This window comes from Vespula pensylvanica, chromosome 16, assembly GCF_014466175.1.
Source record: "Vespula pensylvanica isolate Volc-1 chromosome 16, ASM1446617v1, whole genome shotgun sequence".
Lineage (NCBI taxonomy): Eukaryota > Metazoa > Arthropoda > Insecta > Hymenoptera > Vespidae > Vespula > Vespula pensylvanica.
The window spans coordinates 226,407-247,509 of NC_057700.1; the positions used below are offsets into that span (position 1 = coordinate 226,407).

Genomic DNA, 21,103 nt, shown 5'->3' on the forward strand with positions numbered 1-21,103 from the left:
AAGTAACACTCTCAGGAGTAAAGAATAAAAATTCACGTTTTCGTTCTCGACGCATTTAGAAAACGTACGGCAGTAGTTTTTTGGGTCAGTTACCGTTACTGGATGCAAACAGAGAGGAAAAGGGTGCTGACGCGCGTGGCCAACATCGTGGAAAGAAGGCCGGGCTCGCTCGCGAAAAGTTCAGAGCACTAGTCGAAATACGAGCTGTTTAGTGACGCGCGACTGAGTTTATCACCACCACCGTCACCATCTCACCGAACGACACAATCTCTATGCTTGCAATTGCGCCTTTTTGCTCTTTAACTCGGTCATCGATTTCATCGCGAACCACGCGATGGAACGAACGAGTAATATCGACAGCGAGCTGCTCGTTACGGACAAAAAGAATAAAGATGTCCGATCCGGACGTTTTCCTTAAGAACGTACGATTTAAATAAAAATCTTTGTTTTTCCATTTCGAGCAAATGTTTTCGAACGCTTCGCGATCGGATGCGTTTGCATGGAAATACGACTAACTCGATTCGCCGTCGCCTCGAGAGCACGTAGCGATAATTCGTAATGCTTACGTAAGAAGAAACGACGACAAAGTGAGCGGAAATGCATTCTCGTAGGCAATTAACTGTTAATTAAATATGTAGTTTAGAATCCTTCACTAGACGATTTAAAGCCGTCGCCGTGTCGTTGGCTCGTCACGTCTACAGGCGTTCGATTTTCCAGGATGAATTCGTCGAATTCGAGTAACGACTTCCTCCCAAATATCACACCCCTTCTTTCTTCTTCTCTCTTTCAGGTCTCCTAAGGTTGCAGCAAATTTATCAAACGTTGAAGCCTGGAAACGAGTCTTTTCAAGTGGAAACCGTCAAGAGGATACAAAACATGTCCGAGGCGATCGATTTTCTCCGAAGCCTCGAAGAACTTAATCGGTAATCGGATATTTGTCTTGCTTGAATCTCAATGCGACGTTCGCACCGATTTTAACGCATACCACGATCGAAATTATTATTTTCGAATGCGAGAGAATTCCGCGTGGCAGGTCGCAAACGCGTACCGTTCCGTCGGACGACGAGGCGTCCGTTACGTTTTGCCGAGCGACTATCACGCGTCCGTTCCGCAATTTACTACCGACTATGCATTTGTGGTCGGCGTGCTCCATTTACGCGATGCAGGTAATCAACGACTGGCCGTAACTGCGAATTCGAATCGTGCATAGGCGACACTTAACGAAAATAAGCATAATGCAGGTGCCTCGTATAATCAACATCGAGCGATATCCGGATCGATACCCGCTCGATATCCGCTTTCCCTCTTTCTCTTGCTCTTTCTCTTTGACGGAGAAACCATAGCGGTCGTTCTAATCCGAATAAAAAGCAATTTTATTCCGTCGATATTGACGCGTTGAGTAGCGCGTCGGTCACCGATGACCAACATTCGATCGTACAAAGTTTATTCGAAACGTTCCTCTAATCGGGCTTGACGTTATCGATCTGGGTGAAAACGATCGCTGATAATGGGACTGACCCGTGGCAAGATAATTACGAAATAAGCGAACGCGTATTGAGATAATTGACAATTACAAAAGAGATCGGAAAAGGGATAGAACGGGTTTACTTGTTGTCTGCTTGCTTCAGATGGAGCAACAAATACGTGGTATTGGATTGTCCAACGGACATGGCCAAGGATATCGTGGTGAGTCACGTTCGAGACGTCACGCTTGGAAGAAGAACGTATCATTACTTATTAAGTGGGCTGGTAAGTCTAGAATTACACGGATTCACGAATTATAATAGAATATAGTTGATCTTGCATTCTTATTCCTTACGATCGATCGATCGTTTCTCTTACCGTTCGTAATTGCCTACGTCTCAGCGGCGATAAAAAATGTTCGTCCGTGTAAAACGCGTTACGCTTAGAAACGGCAACGATCTATTACGTTAATTCATCAAAGAATGCTTGCAAAACCTGTCTATCCTTGAGACCGTACTCGCTCGACTCGCGTTTAATCGCGAACGTTTCCGATATCGACCCGTTTCGCGAGTTATTATCGCCTCGTTATTACGCTACTCGCCTACGCGTAATTCGCCTTCGTAACTCGTGAAAGAAACTATATTAGCGATATCATCGGAATATAACAAATACCTCGAGTTCTTAATACGAGGATTATAATCATTTTCCATTTCGCAGAACGTTATCGCTCAAATTCTACCGATAGCCTTAAAGTTTCTCAACGTAAAGCTCCTCACGTACCTACGTAGAATCCGTAGTTTCGCGTGTACGATTTAGGGAGGCAGTTTAGCTTCTGTTTAGCGGTTTGAAGCAAGTTACAAGGAGCAAGAGCCATTACGTTCTGTACCACGCTCGAGATACCGGCAATACACTTGTCCGTATATATCTAGTTTTGCCTCCTTCTCCACTCGTACCATCGTCATTCACCTTAGCCCCGTACTACAGACATTTACTAACCCCACGACGCGTCGTTAAACGCCTGACGTATCGATTTCGATGATTCTCCTCGATCGTGTCGCGAAAAGTCGACGAAATAGCAACGAAATCGAATAGGAAACGATAGCGGTTCTCTATTTTCCTTCTTTTTTACTATAGGAAGAATCAAGGGTGGTAAAGAGAAAAAGAAAAGAGAAGAGAGTAAAAAGGGCTCGGTAGAGAATTCGAAATCCGTCGCTCGAAGCGGACGCTTTGGTACGCGCGTAAGAAACGCCAGACCAGAAAAGGCCAAACGAGCTTCCGGTAGAGAACTTTCCAAAGTCTTTTTTTCGGTATCGAAGCGAGTATCGAAGTAGCACGTTTTCTCTGTCTCTCTCTCTCTCTCTCTCTCTCTCTCTCTGTCTCTCTTCCACCCCTCCCTCCCTCTCTCTCTCTCTCTCTCTCTCTGTTCCTCTCGTGTAATCAGATAATGGACGATCGATGGGAGAGCGAGGTGATCGAGTACGGAGCCATCAACATCACCGGCTTTCGCATTGTGGACGCCAATCGACCTCACGTCAAGGATTTCCTCCTCGGCTGGCATCGCCTCGATCCTGTCACCAATCAGGGGGCTGGTCGTGAATCCATTTCCGTACGTATAAGCACTGCCATTTCTGTTCGTTTCTCTCTCTCTCTCTCTCTCTCTCTCTCTCTCTTTTTCTCTAAAAGATTCGCTTTTATGTTTTTATTTGAATCCTTTTCACAATATTAACAGGATACGCTTACAAATGAATTTTATTTCGTACTATGTTTTCGACAGCTTTTTATACGAATGTTGCGTTAAAAAATTGAACGAAAATGTCATAGTAAAAATTGATTTGTACATGCTTTATATGGAAAATTACAAAAATGTGAATGAAACTTGATATTTACAGCGTTTGTAATTCGTATTCGGCGCGTTCAAGAGGAGAATAAACTAGTGGAAAAAATTTGCTACTGCGTTTGGGAAAATTACGCGCGGAATCGTAACGATGTTTGAGCAATTTTAAGTCGATTTTAAATCGATGATTTTTCCTAAAATCGATATCGGACTTGTATCGAGACTAGCAAAAAACGTCATCTCGTATAAAATTTCTACCCACCTTTCGTGGCTTTGCGATGAATTCAATTACGTCCATCCATCTCTTTTTGCTTTTATCTCTTTATATGCGTTGTACGTTTTCTCTCTTTCTCTCCGCGTTTCTCCTTCGCTCTCTCTTTTCGTTGAAACAACTCTACATTTTTTTTCTCCGTCTTTTCCATTTCTTCTTTCCCGTTTAAAGATGCATCCCTATAAAGATTGATCCCTTTGCTTTGCTTTCACGACTGAAGTGCGCGCTCGTTTCGGACGACGAATTTGCAACGAAAGAATTTCACGACGACTGGAGGATAAACTTGCGCCAAGCTCTTTTTACGCCTTGCTCTTCCGCGACGGGATACGCCAACGGATGCTGGTGCTCTTTGAAAATAATTTTATTTACACAGAGATAAATGAGTACTTATGTACGATGTCACGAGCAGGTAATTACCGAGTAACGCGGTCTCGCTCTTGTCATTCAACGTAATCGGTATTTCGTTCCTTTTTTCGCTTTACTCGGTCGAAAACAAAAGGCAAGGCTGGGAAACGTCTTGTCGAGTAAAATTCACCGAGCCGAAAAAGTTCATAGCGCAGAGAAATTGTGCGAGCGCGTGTATTACGCCAAAGGTATATCTAGGATCTCGTTCGACTAAAGCGAACAACCTCGCGTAAACGTATCGCATCGATGATGTACTGGTATTAGATCTATTTCAGTCCAGTACGCTACTCGTTCTCGTTTCTCTCACTTCGCAGTTTTTTCACCTCCCCGTATTCTTTCTTTCTTCTTTTTTTTTTTGTTTCCACGTTTGTTTTCCTCTTGCTTTTCCCCTTTGTGTGTATCTCTCGAGAGGAAACTCGTCTTCGCGCTAGCCAACGACTCTCGAGTACCTTCGAGTGGTCCAATTTGGTCTCGAGCGACCAAAGTCTCGTCTTACCTTGTCTTCGACTACTTCGCGCAGCCCAATGCCCAAGATAATACGGCAAAAGTTTGATTTCTCGTAGAGGAAGAAACGAAAATCAAATAAACTCTCCCGTCCGCGTTACGTGCATACATACGTACCTGCATCGAATAACGAACGCAGGGTGTTTACATATAGCTCGTATACACGAGACCAAGCCATTTTTATCGTACGGAATTCAGCCCGCATATTCGCTTACTCGTTACTCGTATACTCGAAACTTTTTTGCGCATCCGATAAGTACTATTTTTCAAGGGATATATACCGACTCTCAAATATGTACAAACAAATTAGAGAGAAAGAGAGAGTTAAATATTTTTTGATCCTGTTTACTCGCTCAACCACTCTTTCATAGGGTATTCCAGTTGGCAGAACAGAAATAATAAGATACTTTTTTAGATTACTTTCTAAAACTATTTCAAGTGACAATTTATATCTTTGCGCGTCTTGTTTTAATTCGAGACATTACATTATATTCAAGTTGCGAGACCTTGATGCCAGCTAAGCGGAATGCGAATTGGTTGCTGACGCAGTCGGTTCCATGAAAATTACAAAAAGATTTTTATCCCATACGAAGCGCGTAATAACGTTAACCGAGGTCAAATAGAAAGAGAAATATTTCGGAACGAAGTAAGCGTCAGTCTCTTAATGAAACAACGAGCACGAAAATCTTTCGTTCTGCTTTTAGAAATTCTTATAAAGTTCAGATACGAAATTCGCGAAGCGTACTTTAGCGTTCTCGAGTTTTAAAAAGCGGTCGAACGCAACAGTCCAATCGAAAGAAAATGCACGAATTTATCTCGATTGGCACAGCTATAGTTTTCGTAATAAAACGAGAGCCCTATGCGTACCCCTTCGTTGGAAGCTTTCGTGGATCATCGTTCTGGACTCGACGGTATGTTAACAGCAAGGATATCCGACGCGATCGAGGGTAATATCGATTTGGCAGCATTCCTTTCGTAACATCGCCGAAGAAAAATACGCGCATTGTCGTGAACGCTTTTCTCGGCAAAAGCAAGAGGAATGATCGCGCTCGCCTTCGTCTTTTACGATACAGTAAGGATTGGAGAAACCTACTCTATAACGAAGAAAACGAATACGGCTGTTTACCGAGACGTTCGCAACACGGAAAAGGATGAAAGCTCCAACTTGGGGGAAAAAGAGATAACGTTCGCGATCTAATGCAACGATTATCGTGCTCGATCTTTATGGCGGACGAGAATAGCGATCGTACTTTCTCAACTTTGGCTCGGTGTTTCTTCTTTCCCGTTCTTTCTCCGCGAGGATCACCCACTGCGTTCGAGTGCTAGGTTCGATCGTAAATCGAATTTCGACGCCGATATCCAAGAGTACCGACGTTTTTATTCCAGAGAAGGAAACCGAAACGACGACGACGAGAAAAGGATTATTCGGGAATACGATTCCCTCTTTCTTTGACTCGGTGTTCCGCGTTAGGTATCAATCGTTTAATTGCCCCGGTCATTATTTTCCGTTGTCAGGCGCAAGCGGCCTTGACGTACGACGCGGTGTTCGTTCTCGTCGAAGCGTTCAACAAGTTTCTCAGAAAGAAGCCTGATCGGAACAACGTCAGACGAACCGGAAACAGTAGCCAACCAACGAACGCTACGAGATCTCTCGAGTGCAATTATAGCCGTGATGTGGTCACGCCATGGGAGCACGGCGACAAAATATCAAGATTTCTCAGAAAGGTATGTGAAAAAAGTCTGATATCATACTCGTTGTTTTTCTTTTTCTTTCCCTCGTTTTTTTTTTTTTTTTTGAATACAAAATAAGGCCAAGTGGGTGTAGAAAGAGTCGACTTTTTCCGAAAGTCTCGAATCGACGAACGTGGTCCGCGAGATCGAGCGACGACCCGTCGAATTTTCGAAAGGAAAGCCGTACGTTCTCGATTTGCCGCAAATATCGGACAACCGAAAATACCGCGAACCTCTCCGTCGTCGACGTATTCCTGGCACTGACAGTAATTGCCGATGCTTTCGACTACTAACGGAATTCCTTCGAGCCTGTGAAATAGTCGGTATACGGATACCCTTACGTCCAAAGTCGCTTCCCTAGCATTCTTCGTGATACCGTCGAGCATAAAAGCTGTCGATATCAGGCAAATCGTTACCACTCGTGAAGTCGGACGATGGAGACCACGACGAAACGTTCTCCTAGAGGTTTAACGATATAGAGAGGTCGAGCGAACGATTTCGTATCGTATAAGTAAGGATTTGCGGATCGTTAACCATCGATATTCCTTACTTTCAGGTCGAAATCGAAGGCTTGACGGGGAAGATACGTTTCAACGACGACGGACGAAGACAAAATTATACGCTTCACGTGGTCGAGATGACGGTGAACAGTGCCATGGTCAAGGTAAGAAATTTCATCGGGAAATTCGTCCTTCTCGAGAAGCGACCAGTTGATTACTCGATGTCGTTTCTCTTCCTAGGTTGCCGAGTGGACGGACGAGGCTGGATTTCAAACGATAGCTGCCAAATACGTAAGATTGCGCCCGCACGAGATCGAGAAGAATAGAACTTACATCGTTACAACGATCGTGGTAAACTTGAGTTGCTTCGGGAACATAAATAACTGTCGTCGATCGTTCGTCATGGTCGTTATTAGATAAATTTGACGCGTTTGCTAATTCGACAGGAGGAGCCTTACATCATGAAGAAAAAGTCCGAGAACGGCGAAGCGCTCGTTGGAAATGACAGTTACGAGGGTTACTGCAAAGACCTCGCCGAACTCATAGCTAAAAAACTTGGCATAACGTGTACGTATCGCGTTACCTCATAGAATTCCATCCGATTCTTTCGGAATACTAGATTCGTATAAATTTTCAGACGAGTTGCGGATCGTAAAGGACGCTAAATATGGGACCGAAAATCCGGACGTTCCCGGCGGTTGGGACGGAATGGTCGGTGAACTCATTAGAAAGGCGAGTATCAAAATCCTCGCGTTCGTTACGCGTGCGAATTCAATGGAAGCTCATTTCCTGGAAAACTTTCAGGGAAGAACCTGTCGATTGACCCGCTCTAATTCGACTCCTCGAACGAGTTGGCTATTGATCCTTCTGCAACTTTTGGAACGGCAAAGGGGCTGTTTTACCCCTAAGTCGAACGTTCTCGCGACATCCAGTAGATGACTCGAGCTTGCAAGCTCTCTCTCTCTCTCCCTTTTCGAGGCAGAGAGTGTCGAGCTACATCTATTGGACGTTACTATAAATGAAAACGTTGGAGTCTCTCCGTGATCCAACGTTGGTATTTCGCGTTCGTCGAAAGCAAACGAAGATTTTCCCTTTATCTCTTGCGTTTCGCTGTCCGAAAGAACAAAGGATAGGGGGGGTTCGTTCGAAATCGCTACCGTACGGCCGACGCCGTTCAACCTCCCTCGTTGATTCTTCCAATCGTCGTACATCGGCTTACGTATATTTCAGGAAGCGGACATCGCCATCGCTCCTATGACGATCACGTCGGAGCGCGAGCGCGTGATTGATTTCAGCAAGCCCTTCATGTCTCTCGGTATCAGCATCATGATAAAGAAGCCCATCAAGCAGAAGCCAGGGGTCTTCAGTTTTCTCAATCCGCTGAGCAAGGAGATCTGGGTGTGCGTCATCTTCTCTTACATCGGAGTGTCCATCGTCCTATTCATAGTCTCGAGGTGAGAGACGATAATACTGGAAGCCTTCGTTCTCCCCTCTCTTTCCTTTCTCTTACCCCGTTACACGTACGCCTCTATGTATCTCGAATACAAAATCCGAGCGTCCTCGTAGGGTACATAAGTAGCTTCTACTCCCCAGTAGATAAAGTCCGCACGTAGTCGGACTTGTTAAGGAGTTCGACCGTATCGCGGCCATAAACCCCACGGCAAAAATAGATACGGCAGATATGCGCAAGGACTTTTTTCTATTTTGTTTTAGACCTCGTACCAATCTCGTCTAGCAGCGTACCGATTTCGCTTGAAATATTAAGCGGACGTAACGCGTGACGTTTCTATGCGTACTTTGCTTCGACGCGAAGAAAAGAGATGGAGAACTAACGGCGAATGACTACGGTTACTTCAGTTATCCTGGTTAATTCCAATAGTTGTCCGTCGCATTTTCCTTATTTTATTTCCGTATCCATTCTCTCCTGCCCCTCCCCCTCTCTCTTCCTCTCTCACTGTCTCCGTTTTTGTATTTTCTCCCTGCTCGCCCTTTCTCTTTCATACGGAACGTAATTAAACGACAGTATTTTTATTTCCTTGCCACGAGAACGGTGCTTCGTAGGAGCGCGCCAAAGTGCTGCAGTTACGTGTACAGCCACTGCAATTACGCGTGCATTTATCGCAATTCAGTGGTTATATTATGCCACCGTCCGACGATAAATTCGCGCTGCTTTTATTTCGGACCGAACGCAAGATATTCGTGTTCCTTATCTCTCGCGTGATTCTTTCCCCGATTGAAATAGGTTCCCGACGATAAACGGAATCAAAGATCCTGATAGCTTACACCGTGTTATAGCCAATTTCGTTGTTAATTCGACGTTAAGTCGAATATCGATATCGAACGCGACGACGACGCACTCTTTTTTTCAGACAATTTCTTTTTCTTGCCTCCTCATTCGCTTTTCTTTGTCTCGATCCTATCCACGACATATAGCGAGAATTTATCTATCTCTCCTACGTCATCTCGTTTGAATGTGTACGATCGATCGCACAGGTTTTCACCGTACGAGTGGAGAGTTTTGACGATCAGCGGAGGCGGTGATCCAACCATGTCCGGCAGAAACGATCCGAGCCTTCAGCATCCTCACACGCCTCAAGGTTCCCCGCATATACCAACGTCCAGCATGGCCAACGATTTCAGTATCATCAACAGTCTATGGTTCTCTTTGGCCGCGTTCATGCAGCAAGGTTGCGACATATCACCGAGGTAAGCTTCTCCTCGCTTAACCTTTTTCCTTTCTAAATCCTCCAGAAACGCGATCTTGCAGAACGGTTTGACGTTTGATTCAAACGCCATTAACTATCCTCGCGTACTGCAACTCTTTTGCATATTTTCAGTGGACCCAAATCTCCAATATCAGAGCAAAAGATTAATTAATATCGTCTAGTAGCTGTTTTACTTTTGATATTCCATTCTCATTTCAAATAGTCTTTACAGTCTTCGCGGAGTTAATTATAGACTTTCTGTCTTTCGCCCGCCATTTTCATCTTTCGCCGAGCGAGAGGAAATATATGTATAGATACATATACATATAAATGTATACATAAAGGCGAGAGGAGAGAATAGCTCTCTTTGAGCGAGTCAACTCGAGCGTATACTCGGTTGATAGGATGAATCGAGTAAAATTCAAAGCTCTCCCTTTCGGCATTTAAAATCTCCTGTATAAACGTTCCATACTCTTTTTCTCTTCTTCGCGCAAACACACATACACGTACACCCGTCCACGATCTCATATTTTCTATCGCTACGAAGACGTTATTTCTGAATAATTAGCGAGGAATCAACCTGGCGTGGGGTATAAAAAGCGTAAGAAAGCAATGACTTTTGGAAAAAAAGAACGATGATAAAAATCAGCTGTATATGAATAAAACACTACCCATATCGGATAAAGAAAATTTTCCTCTCGATGACGCGAAAGAAATAAAATAGGTATAACGAAACAGGGCGATTATTTATTTAAGGCAATGACGAATGACGTTCTCCTCGATTCGATCGAAATCCCGGTGTTTCTTTTTCTTCCCCTTTTTATCGTTGGCCTTGCGTATTATAATTCAACGGAGAACTTTGCAATCGGTTCTACGACGAAGCTAGCGATCGTTCGAGGGCCGAGCGCGCTCATTTAAATGAGCGTGTTGTTCGTGCTCGAATGAAAATTTTGCTCGCGACACGCGCTGCCGAGGTCGTACGTTCCGATTTTCTTTCAAGCGTTTTCTACCTTCTTCCTTCGTTTCTCTTATTTCGTTTTCTCTCTCGATCGCAACTCCAAAGCTTTAGAGCGCCGAGATGTCTGGAGATTTCGATTAAATTACGAAATAGGGAAAAGGTCAAAAATTCTAAGCGCGATGTCGTGATCATTCGTTTTATCGATCGAGAAAGGAAATGGAGAGAGAACGAGAGAGAGAGAGAGAGAGAGAGAGAGAGAGTAAAGGAACGTTCGTTAGCGTTTGAGAAAGTTCGACGAGGAAAGAGTTATATAGGTCGAAAGTTCGAAGCTGCTCTTTTTCCTTCGTCGAACCTCGCAAAACGTGCTTTTACGCGAGCTTAGAGTGCGTGCGCATACCTGGCACTCCTAGTTCGTCATCCATGCGAAGAGAACGAGAAAAAGGGTGAGAGGGAGAGGGAGAGAGAGAGAGAGAGAGAGAGCGAGCAAACGCGTGCTCATTTCGAAACTAGGTCTCAATTAATTTACATTCCGTCGTAGTCGAGTGGCCACCATCGCGACCGCCACGAATCTAACGCGGCAGGCTCCTTGATTAATGGTTTAAATATTCCCGTGGTTACGATATGAATTGTAAATTTTCCGGAAACTTATGCATCCGTCGTACACCCTCTTCTCTCTTTCTCTCGCTCCCTCTCTTTTTTCTTCTCGACGATCACCCTTCCTCTTATAAGGAGAATCATCCGTTATTAAATATGACTGAATATTCTTTCGCATAATCGGATTACGGGTCTTTCACTTTTGGCTCGAAACTTGGAGAAAATTCTACGGATTCGAACGAATCCTTTGTACTACGATTTATCGAGTCCCATGAATTTTGATATTATTTTATAAGAAAGACCGACAAGAGGAGAACGAACGAACGAAGTAATAAAATTTCCCGAGATTTATGTCGAGTCTCTACTTTTGATTTTGATCGATTTTAATCGGAAAAAATCGCAGGTCGATATCCGGCCGAATAGTCGGCAGCGTTTGGTGGTTCTTCACTCTAATCCTGATATCGTCCTACACCGCGAACCTCGCTGCCTTTCTAACGGTCGAAAGGATGGTAACTCCTATAAATTCGCCGGAAGACCTCGCTTCGCAAACGGAAGTACAATATGGAACGTTGTCTCACGGCTCTACGAGGGACTTTTTTCGAGTAAGTAATCGTACGATCTACAAGGACGAACGATACGTCTTCGCGACGTTTTAAACGTCTATTTGACAAATAATAATTTTTCTAATCCTTCTGCCCGTAGAAATCTCAAATCAGTCTATACAGCAAGATGTGGGAGTTTATGAATTCGCGCAAACAAGTCTTCGTTAAAACTTACGACGAAGGGATAAGAAGAGTAAGAACGAGCAAGGGAAAGTACGCTCTACTGATAGAGAGTCCAAAGAACGAGTACATCAACGAGAGATTGCCCTGCGATACGATGAAAGTCGGAAGAAATCTCGATGCCAAGGGTTTCGGCGTTGCGACTCCGCTCGGTTCTCCTTTGAGGTGAGCTTTCCTTTTTCCGTCAATACTTCGAATGCCTCGATAGCACAGAGTATTACCATTCGTTCCTCTCAATTTTGGAATCGTCGATGGGAATCGGAGAAACGATTAACGAGGCGTTTTGTCGTCATCAAGAAGTAAGCAAGTATATTTCGTCTTGGCCACGACATTTCTTTTTGCATCCTCGAAAAGAAGGGAAGAGCGGCGCGCGTCATTACGCTCAATTAGCATAGAAAAACGTGCATATCCTTCTTTCCGTATCATTACCTTTAGAGAACGTTCTCAACGTGGAAGCGCACTTCGCTTCCTTTTATCGTATTTCGCTCACCGCCATTTTTATCGTTCTTCCTCGAAAGAACAAGGAAGACTACGAGCGAACTTTGAAAGGAACGCTGGATCGTTCCGTAATCGGTCAAATATATTTATCGTTCTTTCATTCCGTTTACGTCTATAAGAAAAATGAATCGTATCCCGTTTCCTTTTTTCGCTCCTCTCCTCGACTCTATTTCTTTCTATTTTTAAGCCCGTTCGTCGATTTATCTCGATTCAAAAGATTTCCTCCCCCTCCCTTTCGATTTTTGTGGAATCGAGCGGATCGATCTCGTTTGACTTTGGTCCGCAAACTCGGTCGAATCTGATCTTCTCGAAACCACCCGTTATTTGCAAATCTTCCTCCTATTCGTTTGCCAGATACATCTCGAAGTCGTCGCGAGCGAGCTTTCCCTATGTACGAAAGGTCTTTTATTTTTTAACCGGAACGGTCGTTAGGTATCGCCCGTCGTCGAGGTCTACTATCGTTCGACATTCCTTCGGAAGATCAATAATTTTTTCTTTTGAATTTCCCAGGGATTCCATCAACTTGGCCGTGCTGTCATTGAAGGAAAGCGGAGAATTAACAAAGTTGATGAATCGATGGTGGTACGATAGAACGGAATGCAGGCACGGCGACAAGCAGGACGCTTCGAGAAACGAATTATCTCTCAGCAACGTCGCCGGAATCTTTTACATTCTCATAGGTGGACTTCTCCTGGCATTGGCCGTCGCCCTTCTTGAATTCTGTTACAAGTCTCACACCGAAGCTACCAGAGCGAAGGTACTCGTATCATTTTCTTCGTCGAATCGATCATCGTTCGTTCTACTTACCACTCGCCAGTAAATTAAACTCGTTCCATTTTCTTTTAGATACCATTGTCGGACGCGATGAAGGCGAAAGCCAGGCTGACGATCGGTGGTGGTCGAGATTTCGACAATGGACGGGTGAGTCAGCGTCATAGCTCGTTCGAACACGCATACAATGCCAAAACGATACACACACGATCGGTAGAAATCGTCGAAACGAGAAGAAAGAAACGCCTGATCGAAAAATTTCGTGAAAGCAATACGTTCTCCCTTTGCGAACGATGAGTGTACCGATGAAAATATTTTCACTGAGCGTTTCTTCCCTCTTCCGATCGAAAACACTTCAACGTCTCATAACGGAGGATGAAACCTTGACGGAAGTGTCGTATTTCTTACACGCTCGTGTATATATGCATATATGTATATAGCAAACGAGGCATCGTCGGAAATATTCCTAAATCGATGGAGAAGAAACAATTTCTATTACTTTATCAAGCTCTCGTCGCTGTGTCGTTTCGTAAGGAAAACGACGAAAACATATATACATATATACGTGTGTGCGCGCGTGTATATACAAGTTAGATACACATAGAGTACGCTTGGCATGCAGTTAGCAGCGTCTAAACGTTAACACACACTCGTTTGGTCGGACCAACGAGTATATATATCCGTTATATATATATATACATTTCTGGATGGTGTCGCGATCGACACCTTGATGGTCAACTCGACGAAAATGTACAACGTCGATGACGATGGAGCGAGAAGACCCTTTAACTTTTGCATACTGTATATATGAATATATATATACTTATATATCACTAGCATACGTGTATACATTACGCATAAATAGATTTCGGTGCGTGCAATGTGCGGCTGGCTGGATGTGTTGCGCTCTTTTTTTCTGTCTCTCTTATTCGACGGTTGCAGGAGGCGTATAATTGCTCGTTTGCGCATTTCGTTCTACTTTTGTTTTTGTCTCTAGTGGTACGGACTCCAGAGTTAGACGGAGGATGCATGCGCCTTTCCCGGGACCATATGTGAGTACTCTCGCCCGTTCATTTTAATCCCACTGTCTCTCTCTCTCTCTCTTTCTTTCTCTCTCTTTCTATCTCTCTCTCTCTCTCTCTCTCTCTCTCTTTCTCTCTCTCTATCTCTCTGTCTGCCTCTGTCTTTCTTTTTCTCTATCTATCTATTCATATGAGTTTTCTTTAGAGCTTTCTGTGTTTACACCATTCGATCTCTACGTCCTATCGTTTGTTTACTCGATGTGCTATGTACTTTGGTACGTGATATATCGATTACTTTATAAAATGAAAATAAATAGAGGCGAATTTTGTTACGACGTCGACCGGTCCACCTTCCTTTGTCCTTTGTGTATATATATGACTCGATGAAAGACGACGGTATATCGTTTAGTTTTACACGCTTTATATCCTGAAAATCTTTTCCCAAGCAAAGATCGAAAAATTTAGCTTATTTGCGCATAATTCGCATGGCTTCGAGCAAGCTCTTAGCGCGTCACGAGTGGAACATTTTATGACGCATTGCATGTAGCTTTTAATGATCGTAAGCTTCGTAGAAAAGGAAAAAGAGAGTATATATGTATACAAACACGAAACTAGTTTTATTTTTCACGTAAGAGAAAAGGTCTCTCTCGAATATTCGTTCGAGATTCGTCGACGTCGAGAAGACGGGAACGTTCGTGCGAAGTAAATGGAATTTTCTCAAAGAAACGGCCGAATGTATCGAAAATTAGATATACGCACTTTGCAGAAAGTTCTTTCGCTCGTATGCGTAATGGCACCGTTTCTGGAAAATTCCAAAAGAAAAAAAAAAAAAAACAAACGATCCAAAGAAACGACTTCTCACGGACGCGAGAAAGTTTGTCATTGATCGAAACAAAACGAATGGCGTTAACGAATGAATTTTCAGTACTACGCCCCAGCAAACGCGATTGGGACTACCGAGGGCGACCAGGTGCACAGCAATACGCATACTCAGGTGTAAGCTACTCGGACAGTTCGGCAGGTGAGTCACCAGCAATTTCGTTGCCGACTCCACCGCCGCCGCCATTGATGGCTCCACCGCCGCCGCCACCTAGAAGACCACCGAGAAGGAGCGTCACCTTCGCAGACTCGCCTCTGAAGAGTCCGAAGAAGGTTTTCTCGAGGTTTCCGCGAAGAACATCGAGCGTCGCGACGCTAGACGTCGCGGTTCCTTGGACGCCGGTCTCGCCGCGGCACTGGACCATGCGCGACGGTAAACCCGAGTACGTCACCTGAATAAATCAAAAGAGAAACGAAGACGAGCACCTAACGCCAAAAAATATGCCGAATTTCCGAAGGAAGATTCAACGTTTTCTTCGTCTCTCCGCTTTCTCTTTCGCAATGAATTACCCGTACTTCTTCTACCCCATAGAGCAAAATTTTTTTCAATTACGAGTCGAAATCGCACCGATACCGATCAACGAGAAATCTTCGATACTAACCGTTAAATGGAATTTTTCTTTTTCTTTCCGATCAAGTTACGTTCGATCGAATTAATACTGGACAAGTTCGTTACGTTTACGATTCCCTGGGAGTCGTAATAAAAGACGTTGCTTTATGGGGATTCCTCCTTTTCGTATGAAATTACACTGCCAACATTTGTGGACGAAATACACGGTATGTGTTCTCGCGATGTGTTCATCGCCAAGCGTGTCATCGGAGAGACGAAAACGGAATCAGCGTTCGGAGATGCGATATTATTCCCCGTGTCTTCGGACGAGAACGCGTTTGTAAATTGTAAATAATTGTATGAGAATCAAATAGAAGAATCAAAAGAAATCGAAAAGATCGAAAATTCTATAGTAGATCGATGGTCCTGGGGTGGGTGCATGTGCAACCATATAATAAAACGATATTCGTCGTATTAACTGCCATTTCGCATTAACAAGAGAAGAAGAAAAACGAAGAAAGATATCAAAGAGAAAAAGGGTGGTATTAACTCTATAATATTATTCGACGTACGGTTAGACGCTTACGTCGAATATATGCGTATCGATGATCGCATAGGTCAGCGAGGAGATCAGAGAGAAGGGAAGAGATTCCAAAAAAAAAAAAAAAAAGAAAAGAAAAGAATCTCGAGAAGCTGTCACGTGCCAAAAAAACAAATACGAAAGAGGACGAACCGTCTCCGATCGTGACACGAATGTACTATTACTATTATTATTATTATTATTATTGCTAGTTATTCTTATTGCGAATTAATTAACTACTTCATTATGGTATACCGGTGCAAACTATTTTGTGCAATGCGAGCTTGAAAAGAATCGCGTACCCCCGTTGGATCCATGAGAATTTTTTCACTAACAAAGTGTATAATCACGTCGAGCGTGTGTGTTGCGAATGTAATAGTCTATACATTACATAAAAATATATACCTATAGACGTTTATTAAAGGTAATATGTATATGATCGTGCGAATTGTGTGAGTGAGAGAGAGAGAGAGAGAGAGAGAGAGAGAGAGAGAGAGAGAGAGAGAGAGAGAATAGAACGAGCGTGAAAGAAGCGTCGTGCGTTATTACGAATCGGGTGAGTGAGTCTAGATCGATCGTGTAAAGGCGTTGTACGAGTACCTATATCGATCTTCTATGCGATCTCGCGTCGATCCGAAAGTCCGATGTAGGTCGTGAAATAAGAGAAAATTTCTTCTCTCTTGGGATTTCTGGATTACTCCGTTTCTCACGAATTAAGGGAAGAAGCGATTCTACGTCGGTCCGGTTCGGTCCGTCGAGATCCCCGGTTCCAAAATTAATCATCGTGGCCAAGAGTTGTTGGTGCCAAAAAGACGATATCTTACGTCGTGCGGACCCACGCGTTCGCGATACTATCCATTGATTTATAGCCGTTCGAGCTATCGCACGTAGAGTACATACCTACTTGATACATCGTCGAGAACGCAAACTTTTGCGGACCTTTTTGTTTCCGTTCGCGATACGACGTCGTACGTTTTCCTTATTTATCTTTCTCCGTGTTCACGGAATATCCGTCGAAGCAAGGGGACCGAACGACGAAAGAGATCGAACGATAAATTCGGCATAAGCCGCGACGTGTGTAACTGAATATCGAATATTGTTCGTCAAAAGTATGTACGATCTGACAAAGTACCATTACGTTTTTCCAATGTAAATATCGTCGTTTATACCGAAGAAAAAACGAGTAAGATTCCATTTTTCGTGGGACGTTCGCGAGATCTTTCTTTTTTCCTTCTTCCGACATTCGAAGAGCGAAAGATCGAGGATAATCGATTTGATCCAGTTTCATGCGTTGCGATCTAACTATCATATCGTCAGATTTTCTTATTACGACTCATTGTTATCTATCATCGATTAATAAACGATAGATAATATACGTATCGGTTTAAAGATAGATCGTTAAAACTAATGATAAACGTCGTGCGTGATGTGTTTAAATAAGAGAAAGAATAAAACAAAGAAAAAAAAAAAAGAAAAACGAAAAAAAAATAAAGATACGGAGAGACTCGTCCTGAAAAGGCGATAAAAACATTGTCACGATTACGTTGACGCAACGTCAAATTATCTCCGCGCGTACGCGCGTGTGCGAGCGTACTCGTCTGCTGTGCGTGCAACGAGAGTGGAAATATGTCCGATTACGTAAGCGAGAGGATCGTCGAAGATTATTAAAAGAAAACAAAAAACAATAACGAAACACCTACTTATCGAGATAAGTGCAAAATTGACGAGTCGAGAAGCTGCAACGAAGTAACCCACGAGCGAATATAAATGCTGTTCCATTATAAATAGAAAAACGTTTCGCTTCTCGGAGAGTCTCGCTTACGTAGGAAGCTGCTACGTTCGACGCTCGACTCGGAATGACAAAGCGTTGTAATCGTCTTTGTTTTCGTCGTCGTCGCGAACGATTTCCGTGTTGATGTTCATCGTAAACTTTTTCTATCCTCTATTTACCTTGGTGAATAAACACACGAATGAAATGCGATAAAAACACAGAGAAATACAAAAATCAAGAAAATCCCCGCGTACCGTCCCTGCGCAGTTGCGAAAAACAATTTATGTAATTTTCTAAGAGCCAACATCATTTCTTTTCACGACGTTCCTCCTTCACGCATCAGCTACTTACGTTCACCGAAATAAATATCGTCGGCGAGTAAGAGAGTCTCCGCTTAATCGTGTAGATTTTCAACCTTACCCGTTTAAAGAGAAACGTAAACGTTATGGGATAACGAAAATGACGAATAAGGAAATTATACCTGATCGGTCCAATAGCAAAGCGGGGACTGACACGAAGCGCAACTTGCATGCGCACTTACATCCGTACGAGTCGACACGCGGATGGAATGAAAAATCATTATTTTACATATTCCTCACCGTAGTATCTTCATGTAGCTTCGATATTTAAAAGAGAAAAAAAAACAAAAAAGAAAAAACAAAAAAAGAACAAAAGTGAAAAAAAAGGAAAAAAAAGTACCCTCAATCCTTTGACAGTTTCGCCGAGACTCTCCCGCTTTTAACATGACTTTTAAAAAATATCCGAAGCGACGCGATCGCGAAGAGAGACACCTATGGAGGATGCATTGCGGAGAAAAAGGAAAAATTAGTAGGACATACCTTCGGAACGGAAATACGTACTTAAAGAAAGAAAACGTTAATATCGTTGTAAGGGAGAATGGATGTGTCGAATCAAAGAGAAGACAGGAGAAATGAAAACTAAAGCAAGAGAACAAAACTAGCGTCTTCCAGTTTGTCCATTCCACTTGTCATTGCGTTTTATTCACGCTTGTTCTTCGATTCGAATATCCTCCGTCATCTCCCGTACCAATTCGTGGCGTGATGCGATGAAAAAATCCCTTGTAAACCGTTGTATACCAATTAAATTTGTCACAATACAGGATCGTTTATTTAAACGTAAAAGTCTCTCTCCTCCTCTCCTCTTTCAATCGTTCCTTTTCCTTTCGTTTCCTCGTTAGTTTATACTTCATAAACGACAACTGACGTGTAAGCATAGAATCATAGGATCGAACGATAAATTAGTCTCTTTTAATGACTCTCGCGTAAGAAAGAAAGAAAAACAAAAGAAAGGAAACGAAAGAAAAGAGAAAAAGGTACGTACGTACGTACGTACATTCTTACTTCGAGTCGTGGGACTGCAGTGCGGAACCACTTTTAATGATTTATGCAAGAGACAGTCAGAAATTCTAGCGCACTTTCGTAGCCGGTTTTATGCCGCATTATACGAGACCGTACGAACAAGAAAAAGAAGAAAAGACCAAAAATAATAATAATAATAATAATAATAATAATAAAAGGCATCGTCGTTGCATAGTTATCTTAGGGCCCTGTTTAGCGATAATCTAGCATATTTGCACATCATCCGGTCGACGCGCGAGTCGCGAGTTATTCTGCTCCGCAAACATTCGTAGTTTGCCTCGAGCAAAGTATTCCCCGAGTTTCTTCTATCTTCATTATCTGCTATCGTCGAGCGAGGCTACTTCAAATACGCTTAACGCAGCTCGACCCAATTTACCTAATTTTGCACCGGCTACGTAATTTTTCTCCTTCTTGGCAAATACGTCTCGTAGATAACAAAAGCACCGTTTCGTATAGCGAAATTTAGCGGATTTCGCGTAAAGTATATCCCGATGACGTCCTAGTCGATTATCGCGCTAATTATATTCGATAAATACTAACGATACGACTATAGTTATTTAAGAGCACCGATGACGTCACCGGAGGGCTGACGTCCGCGACGGAAATAAATATTAATATTCCATGAAAATTCGTGTGGCCTGAATCTATGCGAATGCGACGATATTTTATAACGCGTATTACTTGCGATATCGGTCACGACAAAAGTAAAAGCTATCGCGTTTTCCCTTTTTTATCGCTTACGGACGCGTACGTACGTTTGCGATTGTCTCTGTCTCGTTGAACAACGTCGAAAGGTCGTCGCGTGCGAGGGATCGTAGAGGCGCGCGCGCGCGCGCACGTTCACCAATCAACCACCTCTAAACCGCAACTAATGCTGCTAATGATATAAATAACGCGTCAACGTATCATAAGCGTTTCCAAAGTGACTGTCATTAATAAGGTATGCGACACGCTCTCCTTCGTGTAATAGAGTACAAAAAGGTTCCTTCACCCTTTTAAGAGAGACGAAGCCGAGAGAAATTTAGCCGAAGTGAAAAACTCGTGTTGCTACGATGAGAAATTGTTATTGTTCGTAATCATCGATATTAATGACGCTACAAGGCAATACATCGCGTTACTAGCGAAATTTAGTGCGCTGTTAACGTCCACGATTAAATATTATCACGTTACTCCTGAAATTTAACTTTGGTGCTCGCGTATATCTGTCCGAAAGATACCCGGACGATAAAACCTGTGTCAGATATTATTTTTCTCTCGTGAAAATGTTCGTACTTGCGAAGTTAAAGTCGTTAAAAAATAAAGATTAATTAACCGACGAACGAAATCGATGCCATCGAGAAAGTGTAGGTAATCGATATCGGTAGGCAATCAATTACGCTTCCACGCAATTGGATACATTGGAGGTAGAACGACGTCATAATCGAAGCTCGCACGATGCAAGCTGCGCATAGGTCGTTCCCTCTTGCGTCGGGAGCGCCGTACCTTCGGCTTCAAAAACTTTTCTCTGGAAGCGACGAACAACGACCAGCCTCGACGAATCTGCCTCGCCCTGTCGATCTTGTCGAGACGATCTCGATAACGAAAAAGAGATGAGAGTAAAACAGGAGGAAGAAGCAGGAGAAGAAACTTTTAGTACGAATTTTCGTTGACGATCGAGTCTAGCAAGTTTCTGCGTCGAGTCAAGGAGAGACCAAACGAGAGACAAAGATAGCCGCGAAGAGTTAGGTGAGAGCAAAGGAGAGAGGGATACCTCGAGTCCTTTTGTCGTCTCCGGTTGATCGGGCGTCGGTCCGGTCGGCTGCGAAATTCGACGCCTGCGCCAGAGCGTTGTTTATATCGGCCGGCCGCTACGCGCTAAGGCGCGCGCGAGAGACAGAGAGAGGGAGAGAGAGGGAGAGAGAAAGA

The 21,103-nt window shown here is 43.4% G+C and overlaps 1 protein-coding gene across 4 annotated transcripts in view; it reads left to right on the top strand.

Annotated features, from left to right (window-relative positions):
* LOC122634984 (glutamate receptor 1) overlaps positions 1-18,961 on the top strand; it is a 132,596-nt gene extending 113,635 nt beyond the window's left edge. For 3 of the 4 annotated variants that reach the window (XM_043824605.1, XM_043824602.1, XM_043824606.1), the window contains exons 5-19: positions 791-923; positions 1,629-1,749; positions 2,906-3,070; positions 5,994-6,203; positions 6,766-6,873; positions 6,950-7,060; positions 7,156-7,276; positions 7,347-7,441; positions 7,940-8,163; positions 9,203-9,415; positions 11,370-11,568; positions 11,669-11,913; positions 12,757-13,003; positions 13,093-13,167; positions 14,965-18,961. In XM_043824605.1, the coding sequence (XP_043680540.1) occupies positions 791-923; positions 1,629-1,749; positions 2,906-3,070; positions 5,994-6,203; positions 6,766-6,873; positions 6,950-7,060; positions 7,156-7,276; positions 7,347-7,441; positions 7,940-8,163; positions 9,203-9,415; positions 11,370-11,568; positions 11,669-11,913; positions 12,757-13,003; positions 13,093-13,167; positions 14,965-15,039 (2,342 nt within the window). In that variant the 3' untranslated portion in view covers positions 15,040-18,961. Of the gene's footprint in view, positions 1-790; positions 924-1,628; positions 1,750-2,905; positions 3,071-5,993; positions 6,204-6,765; positions 6,874-6,949; positions 7,061-7,155; positions 7,277-7,346; positions 7,442-7,939; positions 8,164-9,202; positions 9,416-11,369; positions 11,569-11,668; positions 11,914-12,756; positions 13,004-13,092; positions 13,168-14,014; positions 14,070-14,964 lie in introns of all 4 variants that reach the window. The other variant, XM_043824603.1, reaches the window with a different exon arrangement.
* The last annotated feature ends 2,142 nt before the right edge of the window (positions 18,962-21,103 follow it).